Source organism: Ambystoma mexicanum, chromosome 11, assembly GCF_040938575.1.
Source record: "Ambystoma mexicanum isolate Mex_15411 chromosome 11, UKY_AmexF1_1, whole genome shotgun sequence".
Taxonomy (NCBI): Eukaryota; Metazoa; Chordata; class Amphibia; order Caudata; family Ambystomatidae; genus Ambystoma; species Ambystoma mexicanum.
Genome location: NC_090934.1, coordinates 1,401,516,227 through 1,401,539,988, shown reverse-complemented (window position 1 = coordinate 1,401,539,988; position 23,762 = coordinate 1,401,516,227). Strand labels below are relative to the sequence as shown.

Genomic DNA, 23,762 nt, shown 5'->3' with positions numbered 1-23,762 from the left:
GGTATATGATCAATTAACAGTCAATTTTGTAGATAGAAATACAAAGCAAATAAGTGAATAAATCAACCATCATACTTATAGCAGAAAAGATTAAAAGTCAAAACAGATAGGGGACAAAGTAGAGAGAGAACGAAGCACTACGAGACTATCAAAATGCATAATTTGCCCACGATCTCACGAGGTTGGCCCACATTCGCATTTGGCATCTGGTCTTCCTCCTTCCTCTCTGAACTGTGTGTGAAATACTCCGTGTTGAATGTTCCGTTAGGATGTTTTCCCTGGGTGAGTCAGAATCAACCTTCTCCCTAAGCTTTACATTGTTAGCATATCAATCATGCATGTTCTGTGCTGATGGACGGGTATCCACGTACTGGACCATAAGGGTGGTCAAATACCCAAATCTTCCCTTGGATATTGTGTCTTCACGTTAGGATTTGGGCAATTTTATTTATAATAGTTCCTTAAAAAACAAAAAGGTTTTGGAAACACTTCTGTTTTGTCATAAAAGGCTGTCCTCAAGATGAAGCAACATTGACTTTATTAGGTTTTCCCTTGAGGGCAGGTTCTTTCTTTAAAAGACCCCCACTTATCCCTGATTAATGTATTTTCTGGGAGGTGGGTATATTTCGTATATCTGGGACCTGCAGTCCTCGCGTCAGCTTCTTTTTTTATTTCTGTTTTGTTTTTTTTCTTTTGTCTTGCTGTTAATATAGAAAGTTTTCCCTATATTTCTGTGTATTTTATACACAGTAATGATCCTTGATCAGTCCTTATCTTCATTAGGGTTAATCATACTGTATTCTGACATATTGCGTTCAAGTATGCAGGTACAGTGTTGTGATGAGCCGACCGGTTTCAGTGGTAGGAGACCATTTTCATCAGGGCTGAAAACAGCTTAACCATTTATGTTGCTGTTGGTGTTTTTAGGGCTAGAAATAGCTTCCTTACATGCATGCGGACCAGTCCCCCAATTATTTGGTGTCTTCTCTTCTCGGGTGGGTCCTAGATGTATGAATGTAGGCTTCAGTCCTACTGCAGATGCCACTGTGAATCAGACGTCTGCACAGGGTACCGTCTGAGAGAGTTACAAGGAGACTAACGTCTCATCACAACACTGTACCTGCATACTTGAACGCAATATGTCAGAATACAGTACGATCAACCCTAATGAAGATAAGGACTGATCAAGGATCATTACTGTGTATAAAACGCACAGAAATATAGGAAAAACTTTCTATATTAACAGCAAGACAAAAGAAAAAAACAAAACAGAAATAAAAAAAAGGCTGACGCGAGGACTGCAGGTCCCAGATATACGAAATATACCCACCTCCCAGAAAATACATTAATCAGGGATAAGTGGGGGTCTTTTAAAGAAAGAACCTGCCCTCAAGGGAAAACCTAATAAAGTCAATGTTGCTTCATCTTGAGGACAGCCTTTTATGACAAAACAACAGAAGTGTTTCCAAAACCTTTTTGTTTTTTAAGGAAAGGAACTGTGCTGATGGACTACATAGTTACAATGCCGCTATTTCTCTATCATAGAATGTACACATGCTTGTGTAGAAAGAACTGCTCTGTAAAGCTTCACAGTCCATCTTCCTTACTTTAGATAGAACATGTCTGATCTAAATATCCCAGACAGACTGAACAGGACTGTCCAAGATGCAGCCAGCATTCACTGAGACCAGAGAACAGAAACTTGTCGAGATAGGTCTTTTAGAACTTCTCTAATAGATCACAACCATTATCTACCATAGATTGCCACAGTTGGAAAAAAAACATCATCAATATGGCCAGGGGCTTTGATGATAGACTGATTCATTTATGGAGATTCTGGATTTGATCCAGCACGACCTATTTTGTCATTAGACCTTTGTTTTATTAATGCTTTTTAAGTTTATCAATTGATAAGTACATGAACTTGATGAGTTTAATTATGTTTTAACCATTATGTTTTGAATACAATTTTGTTGAAGTATCCATCTAGCTTTCCATTTACAATAATAATGCATTCACTGTTTACCACTTCAGCCTCCGGTGGTTTGATGTCAAGTCCGCCCCTTGTTGGCAATTCATTGTCCAGGCATTTGTGCTTCTGCCGTTCCATTTTCATTATTTCCCCTTTTTCTTGGTTGTTTTCAAATCTCTTCCAGAACATTGTCTCCATGAAGCTATCAGGAAATCAATTGGTGGGCTGGCCACCGCCCGACAAGTGGGCCTGCAAATATCTCAAGTGCCTAGATGTCTCCAAGAACCAGCTGGGGAAGTAAGTGATGTTTTAATAAGTATCCTCAAACGTTGATCCTAATTGGTTCCCAGTAGCCAAAAGAAAGACAATGTGCAGACAATATGATCCTGATTTCCCTCTAGTTCCTTGACAACTAGTAAGACTTCAGAGAATAGTTACCCAAGTACACATTGCTTCTATGATCATGTCAGGATTATTGTACTTGGTTCTGAAGGCCACATCTGCGGTCCTTGGTCACGCTCTATGATCTTATTTTCATAGGCATCATGACAGATTGCTTGCAGTTTTTATTGATAAATAGCAACCACAATGTTTCACTAACTGGCCTATCATTAAAGATAGAAATGTGGTAACAGTGGAGGTAATACTGATGTTCTGTCACGTGCCACCTTCCTCGAAAAGAGTCACAATCTAGCGCTGCACATCGATACCTGATCAAATCCAATGACCTACTCTCTGCATCAGCAGACAGCCCTTCAGCGGCCAGAATCCACCAGAAAAGAATTCCTCGTCTAGACGCTGTCGGAAGATTTCCTGCCAACATTGCAGCCTCAATAGAAGTCGCTTGCTTCAATCGGAACCTTAATGGTAGCCTTTGATCGAAAACATTAAGAAGGTTGAAGCCTTAACTCTGTGTATGGTGTCTGGGTGGTTCCTGGAAGGTGCTTTGTGCAAGAACCTTTGCTGCTCACTTAGAAAGCTTGGGTTTCTCAAGACGGACTTTTCTTTACTTCGCTTCTCAGCCTCTTACTGAGGGGCTGTCAAGGCACCCATGCAAAATTGAAGTTCTTTTAATATAAGTTAATTGAGTTATATGTTGATGGCTACCTATTATTTAGAAGAAGCAGCCCTTCAATTGAGCAACCGGGAAGTGATACCTAATTGAGCAACCGGGAAGTGATACCTGGACACCATTAGTGTTTGCACAAATACCCTAGTCTGGTATTTTTCCTCATTCAGTGAAACCTGATTCCCATAAACATCAGACCCGTTCTTGCCCTCGTGCAATACAGAAATAATATAAACGCCCTTCCCTTCAAGCTGCGCCTTCTTTACCCTCTGCAAGAAACACCCCCTGCACCTAGCCAACCCAGTATACCTCCCGATGACTACCCTTTGAAGCTCGCCCAGAATTCTTTATTCCCCAGTCTTATTTTCTGTGCATTATTTTAACCAGGCCAAAAGAACAGTTTACCTTTTGTATGTGGGAAAAGGTGTATGGCGTAACACAATGTGATGGTCTTAGGCTAACTGGTGCATGTGGGTTTAAGAGCATGAGCCCAGGAAATAATTTCCTATTACTTATATTGCTTTCTGTTTTGTAGTTTCTCTTTAGTGTTGATATGGTACACAATATGGTACACACAAGGCTCACCTTGCCAAGAGAACATGCATCTGACCGCACAAAACGAAATGAGTTTGTGATGATCCAAGAGCACTTTTGACATTAAGATCATTACAGCAGTTACTTGGACTGCTCTACTTCTCTTCTGTAAAAATTACTTTCTGTCTATTAGTTGTAGAACAGCTGCTGTGTTGGCTAAACTTTAGGCCTACCAACAGTCTTCACTCGTCACCAACGCTTTCATAATTGATCAAATTTTATCAAATATTGAGCATGTGAAAGAGTCGGTCAACAGAGTAAGGAGAAGTCACTTCATAGGATCGCGGCATGACGTGCATGTCCAGTCTGAACGGGTCATGGGGGGAGTGGCAGCATGGGGAAAATGCATACTCATTTCAAATGGAAAGATTGTTACCTTTGAATGGATAACGGTGATCCAACTCCAGGTTTCCTAAATTTGGTGATTTGAAGGAGCCGATCTAGAAATTCCCAAATGAGCATTCTCTCGTTTGTTTTGGTGTTTGATGTAAGGCTAGCTTGCTGGTTCAGACGCTTTGGGGTACTGTAAGACACTCTGCAATGGCAAAGGAAAGGAAAGGATGAGAGGGACATGAATTGTTGCTCTGTGTGTGGGGTAGCTGAGTTGCCCCGAGGGTAGCCTTCAACTTTAAAGTGCTCCACTGAGTGCAGTCCCTTGTGCCTGCACTGTGACCTTTGCATCCCGTCATATTCAATGTGGGGATCCAGAGCTGCTGTGAAGAGTGCTGAGAAGACTGGCCCCGCCTACATTGGGCAAAAGCTTGATCATTCATGTTGCAAAATCACACAGCATGACAGTGCTAAAGTGAGGTTTACTCTTGCCTGTATTTAATAGTAAGAGACGTCTTCATCGTGCTGCTCAATCAGAGGTGCAACGACTGGGTTGATTAAGGGGGTGTCCGGTCATTGCGTTGACAACCAAAGCATCGACAGCCAAAACATCTAAAAAAAAAAGCATCTAAAAAAAAGCATCTAAAAAAAAAAGCATCCAATGCATTTTTTTAGATGGTAAAGGGTTTAGTTTGATAAAAATGGGTTTTTAAAGTTAGAAAAAGGGGGGGGTGGGTTGAGTCGGATCCCCCCCCCATTAAAAATAAAAATGAAAAAAAATGCGTTAGATGCTTTTTTGTAGATGCTTTTTTTAGATGGTATGGCATTAGATGCTTTGGCTGTCGCTGGAATGACTATAAACCATTAAGGGAAACATACAGCTGTCCATTTTAAAATGTGCCCTTTGGTCCCCTCAATTCTTGCACCCTTGACTACTTCTTTCAGTGTTGAGATGGCAGAAACTCTCCACACCTCCAACAGGACCTTGCATTGCCCCAGAAATCAGTTATCCAAAGGCTTGTGTGGAATTCATGCGAGTGTGACCTTGTTCCCAGACAAGTCCTAATCAAAGTTAATGATTGCATCAATTGGCGCTGTGTTGTGCACTCCTGTTTTTCAAAGCCAAATTTCAACACAACCCCCACGCTTGCTTCCTAATCTTTGCCTGTTTACAAGCTTTCAAAAATTCAACTGAGTAACTAAGTTACCCCTTTCTCCATCTCCATCTCCATGATATTTTCTTCTTTCGCACACAAAAAGTACTACTTTTGTGGAAGTGTTATTTTTCACAATAGTGTGTGGTCCACGCTACCATTCCCTACGCAACATTCCATTGGGAATGGTTGCTAGTTTTGCCCTTTGCAGGATGGCCCAGGTTCAGTACTGCTGTCCCGGGGCAGTTTATTTATTTATTTATTTAGTCATTTGTATAGCGCACCTAACCCATAGGCATCTAGGCATCTTGGAAGCAAGATTTCTTTTCTGCAACCATCCCATCGCATCAAATGCAGTTTGAGGTGGCACAGGTGCTACTTGCTGGTGCTTATAGTAATTATCCGCAGGCCTGCACTGCCGCATCTCCTGCCGCCATGTGGCCCAACCGGCCCTTGTCACGATATGTCACTGGTGTTTGCTCCCTGTGTCCTGCCAGGCTGCTACTTATTTTAGATGGATGCATTAAAGGCCAACGTGGGTCCTTTCCTGGGTCCTACCCTCGAAATCCTGTGATGCCCATAAGAAGTGCGACTAAGTGCTTGAGTAAACTTCAATGGGAAATTGACGTTCACTGCCACTTGCAAATGTTGCAAATACTTATGACTGCTGTGCTGAAATCCCCCGGTTATGCGTGTGCCCCCGATATTCATGCAAAAAATGCTGCATCAGCACACCGCTACCCTCTTGGTCATTGCCTTCCCATGTTTGTACTAAACCACGATGCGTGTGCGTTTTTACAAATGCCGGCTGCACGAGCCGAGACCAGGACTCTCCAAACCACAGTCTCCCCTATGGAATGTACCCTACTCTTCCAGCTGCTACGCATATGCGACCATCACTGCTTGCATTCAGTACCTGGGGAGAAGCCAAGACCGGTGGAAAGGTCATGGATTCCTTGTCGAACCTGTGAGGCACAGGGTGATCACATAGTGTGGGTCAATTGGATGGCACATGGACTATCATTTACTGGTGAATATGATCCGTGTGATGTAGTGTGCAAAGCCTGTTATCGTCACCCCCAACTATTACCTATAGAACATGTACATGCATCTCTGCCCACATTGAAGCAGAGAGCCAGGAACCTGCATGGAATCTCTCCTGCTTTTTGCACATGCAAAAACAAGCAGAATCCCTTGGGATTCGTGGAAATGCCATATAGAAGGCTGGGACATTTTACGATTGTTAAATCAGAATTGTGATGAGCGCAAAGTTTTGAACTAATCTTAACCACTGGCATAGCTCTGGGCAACCTTCCACACCATTGGTTTTTGCCTCTCTGCCACTGCAAGAGGGGATCAGCATATGTAAATCAACCTTGCTCCTGCCACCAATGGGAGCAGTGCAGCCTCCATTGTTAGATCATGACTCCTCTGCACAGAAGCACAAGCATCCCCAGACATATGTTGGCCCTCATCAGTGAGGTGCCGCTTAGATCCTGATGGTGCGAGGGTCGACAGACTCATGTCTGGGCATGCCCTCTCTCACTTAGGGAGACAAACCTAAACCCGAATATACGATGGGTGGAAGGTTACCAATGAAAGTTAACCACTGGCATGGCACCGGGCAATCTTCCCACATTATTATTTTTTATCCTATCTGCGCCCTTGCAGCCATATGCAAATCACTCTTGGTCCTGGCACCAATGTGAGCACTTCAGCCCAAACTGCTAGATACCCAAGCTACACAGCAGCAGCGATGGCCAATGAGCCAGAAACATGTCTGGGGATGTGTGTGTCTCATGTAGCATAGCAGTACAGGCTGCACTGCCCTGCCCAATTCAAAACCTTCCAGCCATCACATTTCTGCTTTTCGAAGTTCACGATTATTTTAATGAGGGTTGTATCATCTGCATGGAATTACGGGACGGGAGGATAGCTCTGTGGCAACGCGCAGGTCTTGGAAGCAAGAACACGCTAACCAAACACAGGTTCGAATCCCAGACCCTCACTTGGGGGGGAGAAAAGAAAAGACGAGCATGTTATAAATAACCTGCCCTTGCACAATGAAACTAGCGCCTAGATACCTAAGGGTTATGGGCGTTGTAAAAAAAAAAAAAATAAATAAACTCCAGGTTTTCAGAGCACATACACACATTCCTGAAAACAATCACAATTACACATATAGGCCCTATCATGTGTATGCTTACATGTAAGTGGTCCCCTCTATGCAATTTATGGGCACCAGGGAAAATGACCCTGCGTGTGCCGAGAAGATAAGGGAGACTAGGACATGTCAATCGCTCCTTAATCACATCACCAAAGCTATTGCCTCTGAAGATTCCTCTCTCTAAGGCCTCTTGGCTCTCAATGGTAGTTATCACAAGGTGTTTAATGTGGGTAATTAGTTATTTCTGACACGCTTAATACAGAAGAGGTTTCTAAGTGTAGACGCGGGATTCGAACCTGTGTTGCTCTGCGTCGTCTTGCTTCCAAGACCAGCGCGCTGCCACTGAGCTATAGTACCCGAGCGCGCTGCCACTGAGCTATAGTACCCGTACTACTATAAAACTGTACCACATTTAAGGAGAAGATGCCAATGGATGCATCACTAGCAAATATTTCCTACTTGGCACTAATGGGGAGGTCCGACTTAATGCACCTGTCCTTTTCCAATCCACTATCTACCAATACACTAGAAGTGATCAGAACTGGCCGGTTCTTAAAATCCCACCTCTCTTTAGTCCTCGGTGTGTTGGTCCACTGCATATTTAAATCCAACCCGGGTGTCACACTGACCCCAGAAATATGCCGATCTCCAATGGAATAGGACACTTCAAAATGTACCATTAGAGATAGATGGAAAACCACACTGGGTTTTACTGGTCATTGAGGGTTAAGTCCAACACTGTGTCCGGTCAAAGGATCGAATCAAAAGGATCGAATGCCTTTTTTAAGGATCGAATCAAAAGGATCGAATGCCTTTTTTTCGAATCCAAAAGGACCAGAAAAAAAAGGATCGAATGTTTTTTATGTATTTATTTATATATATTTTTAAGTTTAGTGTGCATAAAAAGTTTTTTATTAAAAGAAAACGGGTGGGGTTTGGGGGTGAACCCCCCAATAAAAAAAATCGACCCTTTTTTCAGTCCTTTTGGTGTCGGAAAAAAAGGCATTCGAGCTTTTTGTTTTTGACCCTTTGACCTACAACCGTCCTCTGATGGCAGCAAGTAGCACTTTATCCAACAAGTTTGATTGCCCAGTCTTGTTATTCATCTTAAATTCTGGTGGCTAGCCCTGCCCCCATCTTTTCCTATGCACTGTCACCGACCAATGTGTGCATTCGAAGTATTTGCAGGGTTAGTATAGGAGAGCACTTGGCTATCCAGACATGAGTTGCACTTCATCCTGATCTGTTATGCTCAAGTTAAGTGTGACACCATTTTGCAGGGGCAGCGAGATTCAGTAGGCTTGTCACAAGAATGCAGAGTCCCAGTGGGTGAGCAATCTTTATTCTGAAAGCTGAGCACCTGTGTGATGCCTGAGGCAAAGCAACCTGTGTACTTGACTGTCTACTCCTCTCGTGTCCCAGCTGGAGTGTCACAGTGCTGTAAGAGAACACTACCCCCGTTTGGCTAGTCCTGCCGAAGCCCATGTGTGTACATATAACTGAATTATTTGAAATCATAGAGTTGTTTATGGATGCGATTTTTCTCTTCCCTGCAGAACTGATGAGGGCTCCAAAACAAAGCGGATTCCATTTTTTTCCACCAGAAGCCGAGCCCGAGCAGGGCCTGAGACAGGTACTTGGGAGAAGCTCTGTTTATTTGTGTGTGCTTATTGATCTTCATCAAATGTACACCCTGCTGGATGGAATGTGTGCACTTCAGCATCAAATGAATACATGCTAGTGCATTATGCAAGAGTGTCTGTGTGGGAGATACTCAGTTTAAGTGCCCTCGAGATATTTTAATGGCAATGCTAGGCACTGTGAATAGCGACAAAGGTTATTTCAAGTACATTTAGTCACATTAATCAATGAAAGTTTCTAATAACTTCAAATGCCAAGTCTCCTTTTTGTGTTTATTTTGTGGGTCTAGGACTAGAGACGGACACAAAGTGGCATGTTGATTGGCAAAGACTTTTATTAATAACAAAATTGGGGGGACTTGGAGGAAATCCTAACTAACCTTATATCTATGAAGGTTTCCCAACCTCAACAAAACTAGCTAATGAAACTGTCGTTTTTAGAATGTCCAAAGTAAACTTTACTGTCCTGTGTCCAAATCCTAACTTGTCCCTCACAATCTAAATTAAACAAAAAGGTGAAAAGGGAAATGTCTCTTGGCTGTCGACCTGTAGCCCAGCTTCAGCTTCATAGTTAAAAAAAAGTTGTAATGAAGCAAGCAAAGGTTTCACTAGACTCAGAGAGGGGGATTTTGTACTTGAGGAGAACCATCTCCTGTTCCGGAAGCACCTCAAGACCTTCCTCTTTGCTTCTGCCTTCACTCATCCTCTGCCCTGCTGATCCGCTCTGTATTGGCACCGGGCACCTGGGTTACCCACTGGCTTTCAGGCCCAGGTGCCTGCTCACCCTGCCACACACCCGCACTTCCTCCTGGTGATCCCTTGCACTGGGGTCTGTATCTGTAAACATACAGTCACCCCCCCTTTTATGCACTTAGCAGACACACCCCGTCTGTTGCCTGATACCTAGCACTTGCCATTTGCTGGCTGCACTATCAATGTATATTATTATTTTTTACTATTTATTTTTTTATCCATTTATTTATCTGTATTCCTGTGCTCAGCATTTTCCACCTCTCCCCCTCCCATGCACTTTCCCCTCTCCCATGCACTTGTGCCTTCTCAATGTCACTGGGTTAAGTAAGATCGTTGTTTTTGTACTCCCTTGTTCCCCTCCCTCGCCTCGTTGCGCTCTGAAACACATGTGTATGAGCATGGTATAAATAAAATATCAATATCAATTCCCTTCCCCCAGAGTCTTTCCAGCTTTATCTAAGTTTATCTTCTGTAGGCAGACCCTTCTCGTATGGCCTACGATACAGAACAATAGCCTGGTTATCACTCCAAATCTCGGATGTGATCTCAATACCTCTCGTCCTCTTGGTCCACTCTCCTGCCAAATGGGGTACACAACATTCTTGAATTCTCAGTTGTGTCTCTCTGTTTTCACTTGCATCCCCAGTCTTGGTTTACCCCCATGTTAAGGTCCCGGAATGTCACTCTAATTCCTCTTGCATATAGCGTCGGGAGGACTTCCCCAACATGGGTCCCAAGACCCCCTCCACTTGATTGTTCACAATGTTCCATGTAGCTAACTTCCCTCTGTCCCACAGCCTTGGTTTACTTTCCTGTCAAGGTCTATGAGAATCATTGGTAAAAGATAAGTTCGTATTTCTCCGGTTATGGTTAGGGGCGTGCTACCCCAGTATGGGTCCCAGACCCCCTTCATTTGTTCATTGTTACAGTTCTCTTTCCTTGATTTCTCTTCACACCACAGCCTTGGTTTACCACTTATGCATCCCTTCTTAATTCTGTTCGTGATATATCTTCTCAGGGTGGGTCCCAGATCCCCTTCACTTGGTATCACTTCCTGAGTGAATATTCCTTCTGTACTTTGGTCTCCCCAACCCTCGGATTGACCACCCTCGTCCCTGCAGGGTCTTGGTTGTCACCCCCGGTTGTTTGCAGGTCTCCTAGTGACTGCTTCTATGGTACACCAGGTCCTTCCCCAGTCCTCTGCATCTCCTCTGGCCTCACTGGCACACTGGAGCCTCATCCAGTCCTCTGCATCTCCTCTGGCCTCACGGGCACACTGGAGCCTCCTCCAGTCCTCTGCATCTCCTCTGGCCGCACGGGCACACTGGAGCCTCATCCAGTCCTCTGCATCTCCTCTGGCCGCATGGGCACACTGGAGCCTCCTCCAGTCCTCTGTGCATCTCCTCTGCAGTTCAGCGGCTTCCCTGGCTCATGGAGACCTGATCTGTCTCTCGCCAGCCGATGCCATTTCCAAAACGAAGATGCCATCCTTCTCTTCTCTCTCTGACTTTGAATGGCAGCAGACCAATCACATTGTTCAAATGATTAGAGCTTAGGAATTCGTTCTGGTCAGTGATCCACATTACTCGTTGCCTCTTCCTCGTCCCAGTTGTTATGTATAACAGAAGTACATGGGGACATTAGGGAATGGGGATTTTGAGGGCATTTGAGGGAAGTGGGAGTGTCAAAGGGATGCAGTGTTCTCCCAAAATGTCAGTACTCTCAATGGGGTCCTCCCTCCCCAGGAGATCCTCCCACTGAGCACCACCATAGATGGAAGCTGTCAGGTAGCAGCCTCACCACCCTGTCCTTGTGGAAAGGGTCTTCCCCATCTAAAGCAGTGACAACACCCTGGGATTAATCTCAGAGTGTATTTAAAGATACAGACTATTGGACAGATCTCTCTACTTGTAATAGGTGTGTCAAAAATGTTAGCAAAAGCGTGTCATGAGGCTGAGTAGGATGAAGAACAGGCAGACATGGAGAATAAATTATTAAAGTGAGGCGGATTAGGTGTATTTTTCAGGATAAGGCCAACTGGTGATGATAAGCAATTGAAAATATGTTGTTGGAAAGGGTGGCTTTTCCCTGAATGCAGCGGGCTCTCCAGGCCCACAGGCGCCTGCTTGCGAGACCTTGAAAGGGCTAAAGCTGGGGCTTGATAAGGACAGGCAAAACCCTGATGCTTCCACCAGAGAATGAATAATGCATCTTTCGCTAATGTATCCCCTTCACTACCAACCTGCCCCATGGTCCTTGCTCTAGCCCCCGAAACCTATGGCTAGTCTTCAACCTTAAACAGATATTTCTCCTATCTCCTTTTTACCTCTTCCCTATCACTCCTGTACCTCTTTGGTTGCACTTCAAATCTCTCGTGCGATGAGTTCCCAACCACCTTCTTAATATTCCCCCTGGTTTCCTCATTCTAGTTTCACACAATCTCCTCCTTTGTATTCCTATCCGGCCGCCTTCCTTGTGAGACTCATTCCAATCTCTTCCTTGATGTGCTGGCCACCTCCCTCCTTACAGCACCTATCAACTTCTTCCTCAACACTACTGCCATCCTCACACCTCCCGCCAACCTCCTCTTTACTGTTTCTTCCACCTTCCTCCCCAAAACTCCTGCAACTTCTTCCGCATCGTCTGTCCCTCACAGTGGTCCTTCTTGCATCATCCGTCTGGGGAAGATAAGAGAATGGGTAGCTTATAAATAGGTGCTACAAACACCGCGAGGAATGAATCTCCCTCTCCCTCCTTTGCTTCTACCCTCTTCCTCTCTACGTCCCCTCCAGCTCATTCAGAATAGGGTGGCAAGATTAATCCTTGGCCTCAAACCCAGGGACCGCATCTCTCACCCTAAAAACTCTCCACTGGCTCCCGGTTGCTGCAAGGATCAAATTCAAATCCCTCTGCATCAACCATAAGGCTGTCTGGGGCCGGGGACCACAGTATCTACAACTGACTCTCACTAAATACTCTCCCTCCAGACCTCCGGCACCAACTCTCTGCGTGTCAAGCGATTTGCTAAACAGCGAGATGGTGGCCGCTCTCTTTCCTCGGCTGGCGTTCTCCTTTGGAACAGCCTCCTCCTTCCTCTTTGTCTTGAGCCGAATCGCCTCAAATTCCAGAAGCTCCTCAAGACTTTCCTTTTCACCTCCTCTTCCACCCTTCCTCCTTTGCTAAACCCCACATTTTCTGACATTGGTGACCAGGTCCCTGGTGTGTCCACCTGGGTCCTGGGCTCCACCCCCAACCGCCTTCAGCCTCTGCCTGTGCTATCACAGGCCTGCACTTATTTACTGGCAGTTGACCATTCTTACCTAGTAATCTCTGCCAGTCACCTAACAGCTGCTTGCAACGTACTCCCTAGCACTTGCCTCCGTTTTACTGCTAGCACTTATCCCCCCAACCTCCCTCATTCCTTCTCTCTCTCTCTCTCTCTCTCTCTCTCGCTCTTTCTTTCTCTCTCTCTGTCTGTCTCTCTCTCTTCACTTTCACGTACCTAATGCTCACAAGGCCTAGTAGGACAGCCTCTCGCTTTCATTGTTTATATTTGCTTTTCATTGCCATGTTGCCTCCCCGTTGCCCTTTGGGCACTTTGAAACACAATTTACTTGATGTATACACGCCTTACAAATGCATGATAAATAAATAAATGCAGCAGGGAAATCATTTTTTGTCATATGGGTCTTGTTAGGTTGACCATTGTTCTGTGCAATCAAGGATGGGGATATGTCCTAAAGTATTGTGGCAATAGGGTTGTTTCTCCAAGTTAGATTAGGCAATCTTGGAATGTGAGGTGGTTCAGCTAGTCATGGCATGGCCCGATGCCCTGCGGTTGGATGGGAATGTGCAAACCTGACCATTCTTATCCAAAAGAAGATTATACGATCAGTGGGGAGAAGGTTTGCCCATTCCTTCTTAGCATTGTTATCCACTCGTTAGAGAAAGCCTCTTCGCTAAATATGGTCCCTTTACTGTCCATTGCCACTGATATGGTCTAGTATAAATTCGACCTATGAAAAGGATCCTGCCTTGTGGTTGTGGCAAAATCAGGGCTGAGTAGAGTGGATCTGTGGGTTCGAACTTTGGGGTTGAAATGGGTGCTAAACGGGATGACAGAAACCCCTTCACTCCCACACCCCTGGCCTTGTGCGTAGCTCTGTGACTTCTAAAATTTCTGCTTTAAAGAAAATCTCATGACCTACATGATTCACTTCTTGTATCATGAATGTGTCACATCCCTTATTAAAGAGTATGGGCCTCATTACACGGATGGCGGAGAACCATGGCGCTATTAGCGCCATGGTTCATGCCGGTAAAATACCGGCACCGCCTTGGCGGAAAAGGGAATTACCGCCCCATTCCAAGGTTGGCGGGGCGGTAATTCCCCCTTCCACCATTGCCCTTCCCCATTCCCATTTTTGCCCCATAGGGCATAATGGGAATGGGGCAGGCGCTAATTACGGTACCGCAAATTGCGGTACCGTAATTGGCTCCCTGGGTCCCTCTGCGGGTTGGTTTTTAACGCCTGCAAAAAGCAGGCGTTAAATCCCCCAACCCGCAAAGGGACCTCGTAGTAAGGCGTTAAGGATTTACCGGTATTTTACCGGTACCGGTAAATCCTTACCGCCATCCGTGTAATGAGGCCCTAAGACTTTGACATTGCCCTCTTAATCCTCATACACCACGCCAACCCCAACAACTATTCCGTACCTCGCTGACATTCTGGACTCAGCTGGAATTTATGTGTATGTCCCCCATAGGTAGCTGGAGTCTGACCTGTGGGAACCCTGGCCCCAGGCCGTACCAGTATGTCAACAGGATCGAAGATATGCTTATGAACCCCTGCAGGCTCTGCAGTTCCCATAGCAGGGTACTTTGTTCACCTAGATGTCGTAATGACCATCTTTTGTGAGGGTGAGGGCCTGAGGGAGCATCCAAGTCAGCCCCCATTGACCCCAAGCGTCAACAGGCAGACACTGAGAGATATGATTAAAGGAGGGCTTATTAGAAATATTTACCTGATTGGGCAAAATAGGCAATAGGCATTTTTAAGAAATGTTCAACAATAGCAACAGGATGGCTTATCCCTTGGCTCAACAATTCTTGCCTTTGCAAGTCTCAGTTCGACTCCCTTCCTGGAGTGGCTCTTTAGTTTATAGTCCCTCACAGACATGGAGGTTTAAGTGTCCCTGGTCATTCTTTCTCGTCTCTTGGTTCCTTAGATTCTAGTTGTCCACTTCTCAATCTTGATGCCTGGCATTTACCTCCTGCTCAAGGTCCATGTATATTGCATGGTAGGCCTTGCAAGTGTTGAAGCTGGGGCTTGGTAATGACTGGCAAAACCACAAAGCTTCCATCAAGGAATTGATAATCTATCTGTCTCCACTGTATCTCATTCACTCCTTCATTTTTCACAATTCACAATGCTCTCATTCCTAAGTGAACCTCCCTTCCTCCTTCTCCTCTTCGCTATCTCCTCAGGTAACTCATGAGATGTACCTGCATCATCTCGTGTGTTTCTCCTCCTTAAAATTTGGTCAGATTTCCTCCTTACGTTTTCTGACAACCTCCTCCTTTGTACTCCTTTCCGCCTTCCTCTTCATACTCCTTCCATCCTCCTCATTGATGTTCAACGCATCTCTCTCCTTCCTGCTCCTTCTAAACTCCTGCTCTCAGCTCCTTCCAACCTCCTCCTCCTCAGCTCCTTCCAAACTCCTCCTCCTCAGCTCCTTCCAAACTCCTCCTCCTCAGCTCCTTCCAAACTCCTCCTTGCAGCTCCTGCCAATCTCCTCTACGGTGTTCCCAACAACGTTCCTCGAAATACTCTCTTCTCCTTTCCTCTAACTAGCCTTCTTTCTTCCACCACCTTATCCTCTCTGACACCCCCTCATCTCTCCTGTTCCTGTAGTGGTCCTACTTCTCTCAGCAACTTCTAATGTGGGCCCACATATATACAGCATGACATGGCTTGAGCTCTCCTAACGCGTGTCTGCTATCTTGGATTTAACATGCATGGTGTGATTGCTAGTATGCCCATGCTGTGTTGTACTCCACCAAACCAGACACAGCCATTTCCACAGCCACAGGGGCTTTTGCACTGTAACTGTCCACCAGGCCAAGCAAAAGATAGAACATTAGCTTACTGAGTATTGCAGCAGAGGTAAAACTTATTCACTGGGCATCCCTTAAATGGGCAGGCGTTGCATATTTCCAGAGAGTGTGATCTGCCACAGAGCTGGGGTACGTGGGGTGGCAGAAGGGCTCCCCGCATAGACTGCCTCCGGGCCAAGCATCATGCTGCGGGTGCTGGCACCCAGCCCTTATGACCACCCCACACAAACCCTCTCAAAGAAAGGCAGAGGATGTCTTCACAAACAATAATGTATTATGTATTATGTTTTCAATAACATTTCTGGCATACCTATTGCATGCACAGAGTAATGTTTTTATAATGTCTGTAATTTGAGCTTGCTTGATGCATCTCTTTATTTTATACTAGTGTGAATTTGTAGGTTATCATTGTAGTAATACACATTTTGTTGGCCTAGAAGATGAACTTGAAGTTGTATTATTGTATGCCTAAGGCAACAGCTCCCTCTAGCGGTGGTAACAGGCAAAGCGGGCACATGCCAGCTTCAGACAAACATACATCTGGCCTTTTATTATATAGTATGATGTGAAGTTATCAATGTGGACCTTTGACTTATACATTTTTTTGTCTTTTATTTTATTTTCATATAAGCAAAAATCCCTAACGATAGCTTCTACAGTAAGCGTAAAACATGTAGAGACAAAGTAAACAAATAAAATGCATGACCTAATGCATCAATAAATACACACAAAAAGGATACATGAACTTGATGTTATTGCTTTCTCTTTGAACAACAGGGCACTCTAGAGGGTTCAGAATTATTGCGACAATCCGATTGCAATGTCCTACCTACCATAGAGAATGGATTCCTGAAAAAGATTCTAGGTTTGCCTAGTAGTGCACACAACATTCCCTTACATATAGTACCAAACACTTCAATAGAATGTATATATATATATTTGTATCTGTTTTTGTGGACTTGTTAGTTTGGTTGAGCCCTACTTTATGACTAATTGCCTTTTGTGTTCATATTATCGGGAAACTGATCAGTTCTTCAGATTACCAGTAGTAGGAAACTGTTTACCTTTTACTGTTTCTGATTTTTTTTAACATTGCTCACAGTATGTTACAATGTAGTGCAAATGGGATACATTTGCACCACCCTCGATTTTTACATTTGGGATTTTTGCTTGCTTTTATGTGTGTCTAAAGACAAGCTAATGGCAGCAGATACATTTCTACCATTTGTGCATTCTTTTTAGTCTGCACATTCATGTTTACCACCTGTGGTTACTAGACGGGTCTAATGCCATAAAATGGCATTTCCACGTGATTTTTGCTTGTTCTGTGGCTGTATTGTAGTCTGGTCTTCTTCCTGCCTTACCAGGTCAGGAAATCCCTTGTACGGTCATGCCCTTGCCCGAGAAAGGTGTTGCTTTCACGCGCTAGTGCTGCCTTTGTGTGTGTGTGTATCTGTCTGTCTCTCTATCGCCCAGGAAGGGGTTGGGACTGTCTGGTCCCATTCCACATCCATTGAGCCAGACAGTCCGGGTGTGGGGCATGAGTGAAACCAATAGCTGTCCCTGATTGGGCAACTACTGCTGTTTGAATGGTGCACATGCTTACCATTGGTGGGCTTGGACTTGCTTCCAGGCTGGATTTTGGATAAGAAAATGACTCATGCAGCCATTTCTTCAGATCAGCATTGGAGCCAAGAATCCCTCCTAGGCAAACAGCCATCTGAAGTAGACTCCTAAAGGGCCTGGCACCCCTTCTTGCGTCTGGCCCGGTGAAGCCCTGTTGGACTACCTGATCTCCAAAGACCCTGAGTGGTGCTTTAGCCCTTGGACTTGTGGGACCAACTAGTCTTGACGCCTTCTGGAGGATACAACTGTCCTGAGCCTTCAAAAGTGTCCCTCGACCACGCAGTGGACTGACTAGCTCTCTTGTGGGCTATCTCGCCAGAAGCGTCGCTGTTCTGTGCTTGCATCCGGCACTTTGGTCATCACCAGCTTGTGGTACAAGGCACCTTCTCTCTGAATTTCAGCATAAAAGCCTCAAGGAATCCTGTCCTAGAGAAGCTTTTTTCAACCATGACAAAAGGACGCCTGCAGTTGTCTGTGTGCAGGGGGCGTCACTGGAACTCACCTTCCCCGTCATGTGAAGTGTTCTGAAGAGGTCGGCATTGGTGAATCTCGCATTTGTTAATAGCCAGGGGTTGCATCTAGCATCTTGGACCGGAAGAATCCTTGACCCACAGCTCCTGGGCACTTCTCACCGGACCAACAGCAGGAAATCCAATCTGGAGGGATCCCCCAGTTCACCTATCAAGTCATCTGGGAAAATAGGAGTTGGGGGGGGGGAGCGAGGGTCGTGACTGTGGTAAGTAAGCACAAAGATTGTTTCCCATTGTCCTCCATGGGTTAACATTGGGTGTAAGTAACCCTCCATTCCACTGTCTCCATTCCACTGCCTTTTGGTCTGAGAACCTAGGTAGTATTTTCTGAAAGATAAGAACACAATTTACTTACCTAGTAACCTTGTTGAATGTCTTATTTGGACAATCACCAACACAAGTAAAAGTAGAACAAACCTACAGAGACTACATTCTAGGGAGAAGCATTATGGCTCCTGGTTTTTCTGGTCACAAGTCCCCATTCTTCTTAGGGATTGGACTGCTGAAGTTAGGAGAATTCACCTTTGACTTGGTTCCATCTTTACTGCATTAATCTACATGGGTCCTGTGTTGATTAAGTCATTTGAATGCATTTTAAGAACCTATAGTGAATATATATATGTTTATTATTGAATAATGTGCAATAATATCACTTGCTAGTTTCATTTTTTAATGTGTGTAAAAGGCCTAGAATAAATATTAGTTTTTTAAATATATTCCGGTCTAAATTTAATTATTGGGTATTATATTGTCTGGACTAATTGTGGACCCCTGACACCACTCGCACTCTCCTGAGAATAACCTAGAGGGCGCTTCCCTTCATGTTTCCCTTGAAAGATACTACATCTCGCAGCTGAGGGACATCAGGAAGGGTGCAAAGCCCTTTGTGGGTTCGGCTGGTGATCGTCCTGGCAGGGCTGTGACTAAACAGACCCTGTCAAGATGGATCTTCATCTGCATTTCAGAATGTTACGAACTGGCTGGGAAGGATGTGCCCGAGGTCTGCTCTGCAGAAGTGGGCCGCGGTCTTACGCATACTTCAAGGGGCTACATGGGATTCCCTATCCAAGCAAGAGGCTCTCCTCGGTCCTCCACAGAGGCTCTCCTCGGTCCTCCACAGTGTTCTGGTTTAGAAGACCAACATTACTTAATTCTTGGTAATGTTCTTTCTGATCGATGTTCCTCCCACAGATCCCACATCCGTACTCCCATCCTGCCCCACCTAGCAGACAGCTCATACATCTAATCTCTGCTGCTGTGCCTTAGCAGCAGAGTGCTAGGGAAAGAGGCAGAACTGAGATCATGGTATGTGGCAGTTCCACACATAATAGTCGCAGTGTCCCGTTCGACGTGTAGCGCATATTTGCACCCAACAGAGCCGCGCTGTACCCCCTGTTGGTGAAATAAAGTCCACAGTCAGCTGACGCTGGAGAATTTAAATGAAAGCAGATTTATTTCAAATAACATTTTCAAACACGATAACTTTTATATTATGTGAGCACCCACAGATAAACCAATTCTATTTGTAATGCAAGTAGTAGCGTACTACTCGCCATCTAGTTCCAGAGGGTAGCCCAAACAAACACAATTTGAACTCCTTAATAGGAAGTGTTCTTCAAAACACTACAACTTTACTATAGATGATGTGCTATTCCCTTTGCTTACATTGCTTAAAAGAAATGTATCTTCATAACCAGGCCAGAAATATTATATTTCAATGATAAATGCAACTGGCCGTCTTGCATAGAATTTCTGCTTTCTTTGCTGTTTACTCTCTCTCCACAAGCTATTTGCAGATATGATAATGTATGCAGAGCAGGCCAATAACATTCCTTGTAAGTTCCCTCACTCACAAGCAACCTATGTTTAACATCTGTTTACTCATCCAAAAATAATTTAGGAGGTTGAAGTTCATGAAAAACACTGAAGTGAGAAGAATTCTAAATAAGGAAAGATTAAAGACAGAATATACTTCTTTCCATATGTCCCTTCTGCATGCCTGATACATCTGCTGCATACTGAGAAGAGAAACAAATGCTTGTGTTTAATAATTGGCTTTCAAAGGATTGAATGGTAGAATTTAAGCATGGCTATTTCCAAAGTCCAGTAGCAGGTCAGTGTTGCACTGGGACCAGCTGCGTGGTTTGCCAGATGCCACAGATACAATGCTGGCACCAGGCCACACCACTGGTGTCTCTGGCCTAGCTCATAAATACATGAGAGGCAGTTGTGAGGCATTAGGAAAATATTCCAAAGAGGTTCACCTACAGGGGTGAAGGTCTTCTTCTTATAGACCTGCATCCTGGGCATTGAGTAACATGGTGTCGGACATTTTTAGCCCTGTGCCTCTAAGGTTCTGAGGTTACATTGGGAAAGGTTCCACCCCTCACACACCTCCAGGACACGAGACACATATGCAAACAATCATGTTATGCATTAATGCACACTCAAGGAAATGTGAAAATCTCAGAGAATACTGTCAAGCACTGTATTACGATGATATTTGCTACCTGTGATTCCTGATGATTCAAAATTCTGGGAACCGGATAATCGCCTCCTCGAGGTGCCTAGTATGTTAGTTCTTGATGAGGAACCAATCCTAGAGCCTCCCCAGTGAGGGCACACTGAAGGATACTCAAGGACTTGCTACCCAGACCAAGGAACAACTCCCCAGAATATGTATGTGGTGCAAGGACAGCATGACCGTTAAACTGGGAGCCGGCTGCTGCTGGTGGAACAGGTGCATTGGAGGGAGATCAAGGGGCAGAGTGGTAATGGTAGGCAGAGTGGCAGCGGACACTGGACAAGTGGGCCTTGGAGCAGATCAAACAGGATAAGGAGCAGGGCAGGAGAGAAGACCAAGACAAGGCCAGAGCTCGTAGAGGTGGCTAAAAGGGTAGGATACAAGGTAAGGCAACACAGAGAACGGCAATGAAGAGTAAGTAGTGTTACGTGTCTGTATCCTTCTGTGCCGGTTTAAATAACCCTTCTAGCATGGGAGCGAGACCGGAGCCTCCAGCGCTACTACTATGGCAGCGTGGGGTGGCAAGCGCAGCGCGCATGTACCTGATGTGGCGCTAGACCAATGGGCGGTCGCAGCAAGATAGCTGCACAGATGTTGGTGGGAGCGCAGCCCCTGAAGATCGCAGACCGGTACCACCTGACCCTGTTTGTCCTGCCAAGGAGTCGGCTTGGAAGTCAGGTGTGAAGCCTCCTATACTGGTACACCTGCCAATCGGGTAAGCACCAGGGGCGGCGGTGAGCTCCCGGCATGACAAATACAAATTATCTCTTCTAAATCACATTCAGAGTCCTTGAATAAAATGGGAAATTGAGCATAGAAATAAACTAAATTTGATACACTTAAAACCATTGGAAAATAATGTGTAGTTGGTACATTTTAATATTAAATGTATACCTTTGTCGAAGGTCATATGGGCAGAGGGTTGCTTGTTTTAAAAGTTTCAATGCCTCTTTTTGCAAACGCTCCTATAAGAGTCACAGGTGTCTGTGAATTACACTCATGAACATGTCTCCAGCTATCTTCTGTCATGATCAGTGCCCCACATTTTGTTAGCCGTTTCAGTTAACTGACACCATTGTGGTAGTTCATCCGGCCAGCGATAAAAGAGCTTACATAATGCTTCTTCAGGTGTCTTAGTTCCAATAGAGGGAAGCTGAAAGTGGATCCCAGAGCGAGGGGAGATACTGAAACAAGACATGCTCAGGCAAACAGCAAATTCAAGAATCCGATCTCATAGTGATTACAGTAGTAAATGATACATTTTTTAATAATACAGACCAGAGGTGCAGAGTGTGAGAAACATGAAGGTGTCTCACCCGCTAGTCCCCGGGGATCTTTCATCCAGGTGGCCAGGACATGGCCATCGCTTTTGGATCCAGTTCCTGGGGATGGACCAGTGGGGGACAATCACCTGGGGTGAGGGGTCCTCGGGGACTGGAAGTGGGACACCAGATGGCGGGACGCAGTATCCCCTTACCTGTAACACCTTTACCCCATCCTACCAGGTAGGATACCTAGGAACTCATCCCCCCCGCCTTTCCAACACAAACACTTTCTCACGAAAAGCTCACTGTGAGAGAAAACTGACTAATACCTGAGCCGTATACCTGACATGCCCCAAAACAATGGTCAGGCAGGGTCAGACAATTACTGATAATTACACAAACCCATCCTCCATCACACTTCCCCAAACGGATAACAGCATGAAAGCACACTCTGAGAAAGGAAAAGCACACGAGGAAGCAGCGGTTCCTCGTTGGCAGTTTAATACAAGGCGAAAGATGGCAAGACCAAAGAGGATTGCAAGGAGGGAAGTGCCCTTGACCTTTTCAATGAAAGACCATAACTTCAAGGCTGAAGAATCCTGCATTTTGTGTCAAAGCTGACCGGTGCTCTCCCTCTTCGATAGTCAAGGTAGGGAGAATTGTTTGCTGCCGTGGTACTGTACTTGACTCCTACAGCAAAGCATCGCCAGTGAAGTCAGCACGGCCGGTGAGTTGGAGAGACTGATACCAGACCGGTCTGTGTTGAAGCCAAGGTTGCAAGCAGCAACATTGTATAGTGAAAACTGAACAGAACAGTGTGTGAAGCGTATGTGGCAAGTGACTCGAACATAATTAAACAACAGATGAGTGATTGAACTTTAATGCCAAGATACGAGGCAGGGTGGTCCGGCACCACGTGGGTGCTCATTCAAAAGTCTCTGTTAGGTATCCAACTGAAAGGTGGGAAATGTTAAAAGGAAAGGAATTGTGAAATCGAAGTGCTCCTGCAACGGATTAAGTCAAACCCTGTGCACATTCAAAAGTCTTTGATAGTAAGAATATAAAGAAAGCAGATGGAAGTTCGTCCTAGCCCGGTGGATGGAGATCAGCTAAGAGCTTTGGTTAAAGCAAGTTTGTGTCAAGAGTTACATTTGAAATTGGTCCGAGCCTGGCAGATGGAGACTAATTGTGTTAAAAGGGATCTGAGCCCAGCCGGGGATGATCTTGGGTGAACCGTGAGTCACCCGAGAAAGAATATCCTAATAACCTTGTGTTAAGAGGATCTGAGCCTGAATTAGAGGGATCCAGGGTGACAAATATTGTGTTAAAAGCATCTGAGCCCGGCTGAAGGGGATCCGGGGGAAATAGTGAATCACCTAAGAAATGGATTACTTGTGAAAATCTGAAAGAGGAAAAGAACGTATAGTTTATTTATCGCATCAGGCCCTCTGAATAAAGAGACTTTGAAAGCCAAAGAGACTTGGGCACAGACAGCCCTGATGCTAATGATTGAACTGTATTCCTTGTGCTAGAGAAGCCAGAGACTGTGCTAAGCTCGAGTGAACCACCTTGTCCCGTGCTGAAAACATGGGGAAGGGAGGCCAACGGCCTGAACATCCTGACATATCATTTTGTGAACACTTCTTTCTTTTTCGTAACATTGTTTCCTACACTATTTGTATTTAGAGGTAAGGACTGGCAATAGGTATATTAGTATAGGCCCTTTTATTTTGACAAAACACCACTAAGACTGCGTTATTATTATTTGATGGTCGTTGCTTTCTCCCATCTGTAGATTTAGGATTAGATACGTGTTTTTTAAACCCTTTTTAAGTTTAATAAACACCCTTGAATTTTGGTCACTTGCGTCTGTCTTACTGTTGTTACCATGTGCCTCATTACGAGTCTGGCGGTAACCTGCTGGTTTTTCCAGCCTGGTTACCGCCAGACTTGTATTACCATTCCGCCTCAGTGATTCCCGGAATTACTGGGGCATTACAACCCCGGTGACCCGGGAATTC

At 45.0% G+C, this 23,762-nt stretch overlaps 1 protein-coding gene across 3 annotated transcripts in view; it reads left to right on the top strand.

Moving 5' to 3' along the window:
- The window catches only part of LRRK1 (leucine rich repeat kinase 1), a 1,071,210-nt gene that overhangs the window by 419,830 nt on the left and 627,618 nt on the right, over positions 1–23,762 (top strand). For all 3 annotated transcript variants that reach the window (XM_069625026.1, XM_069625024.1, XM_069625025.1), the window contains exons 11-12: positions 2,157–2,269; positions 8,843–8,919. In XM_069625026.1, the coding sequence (XP_069481127.1) occupies positions 2,157–2,269; positions 8,843–8,919 (190 nt within the window). The remainder of the gene's footprint in view (positions 1–2,156; positions 2,270–8,842; positions 8,920–23,762) is intronic.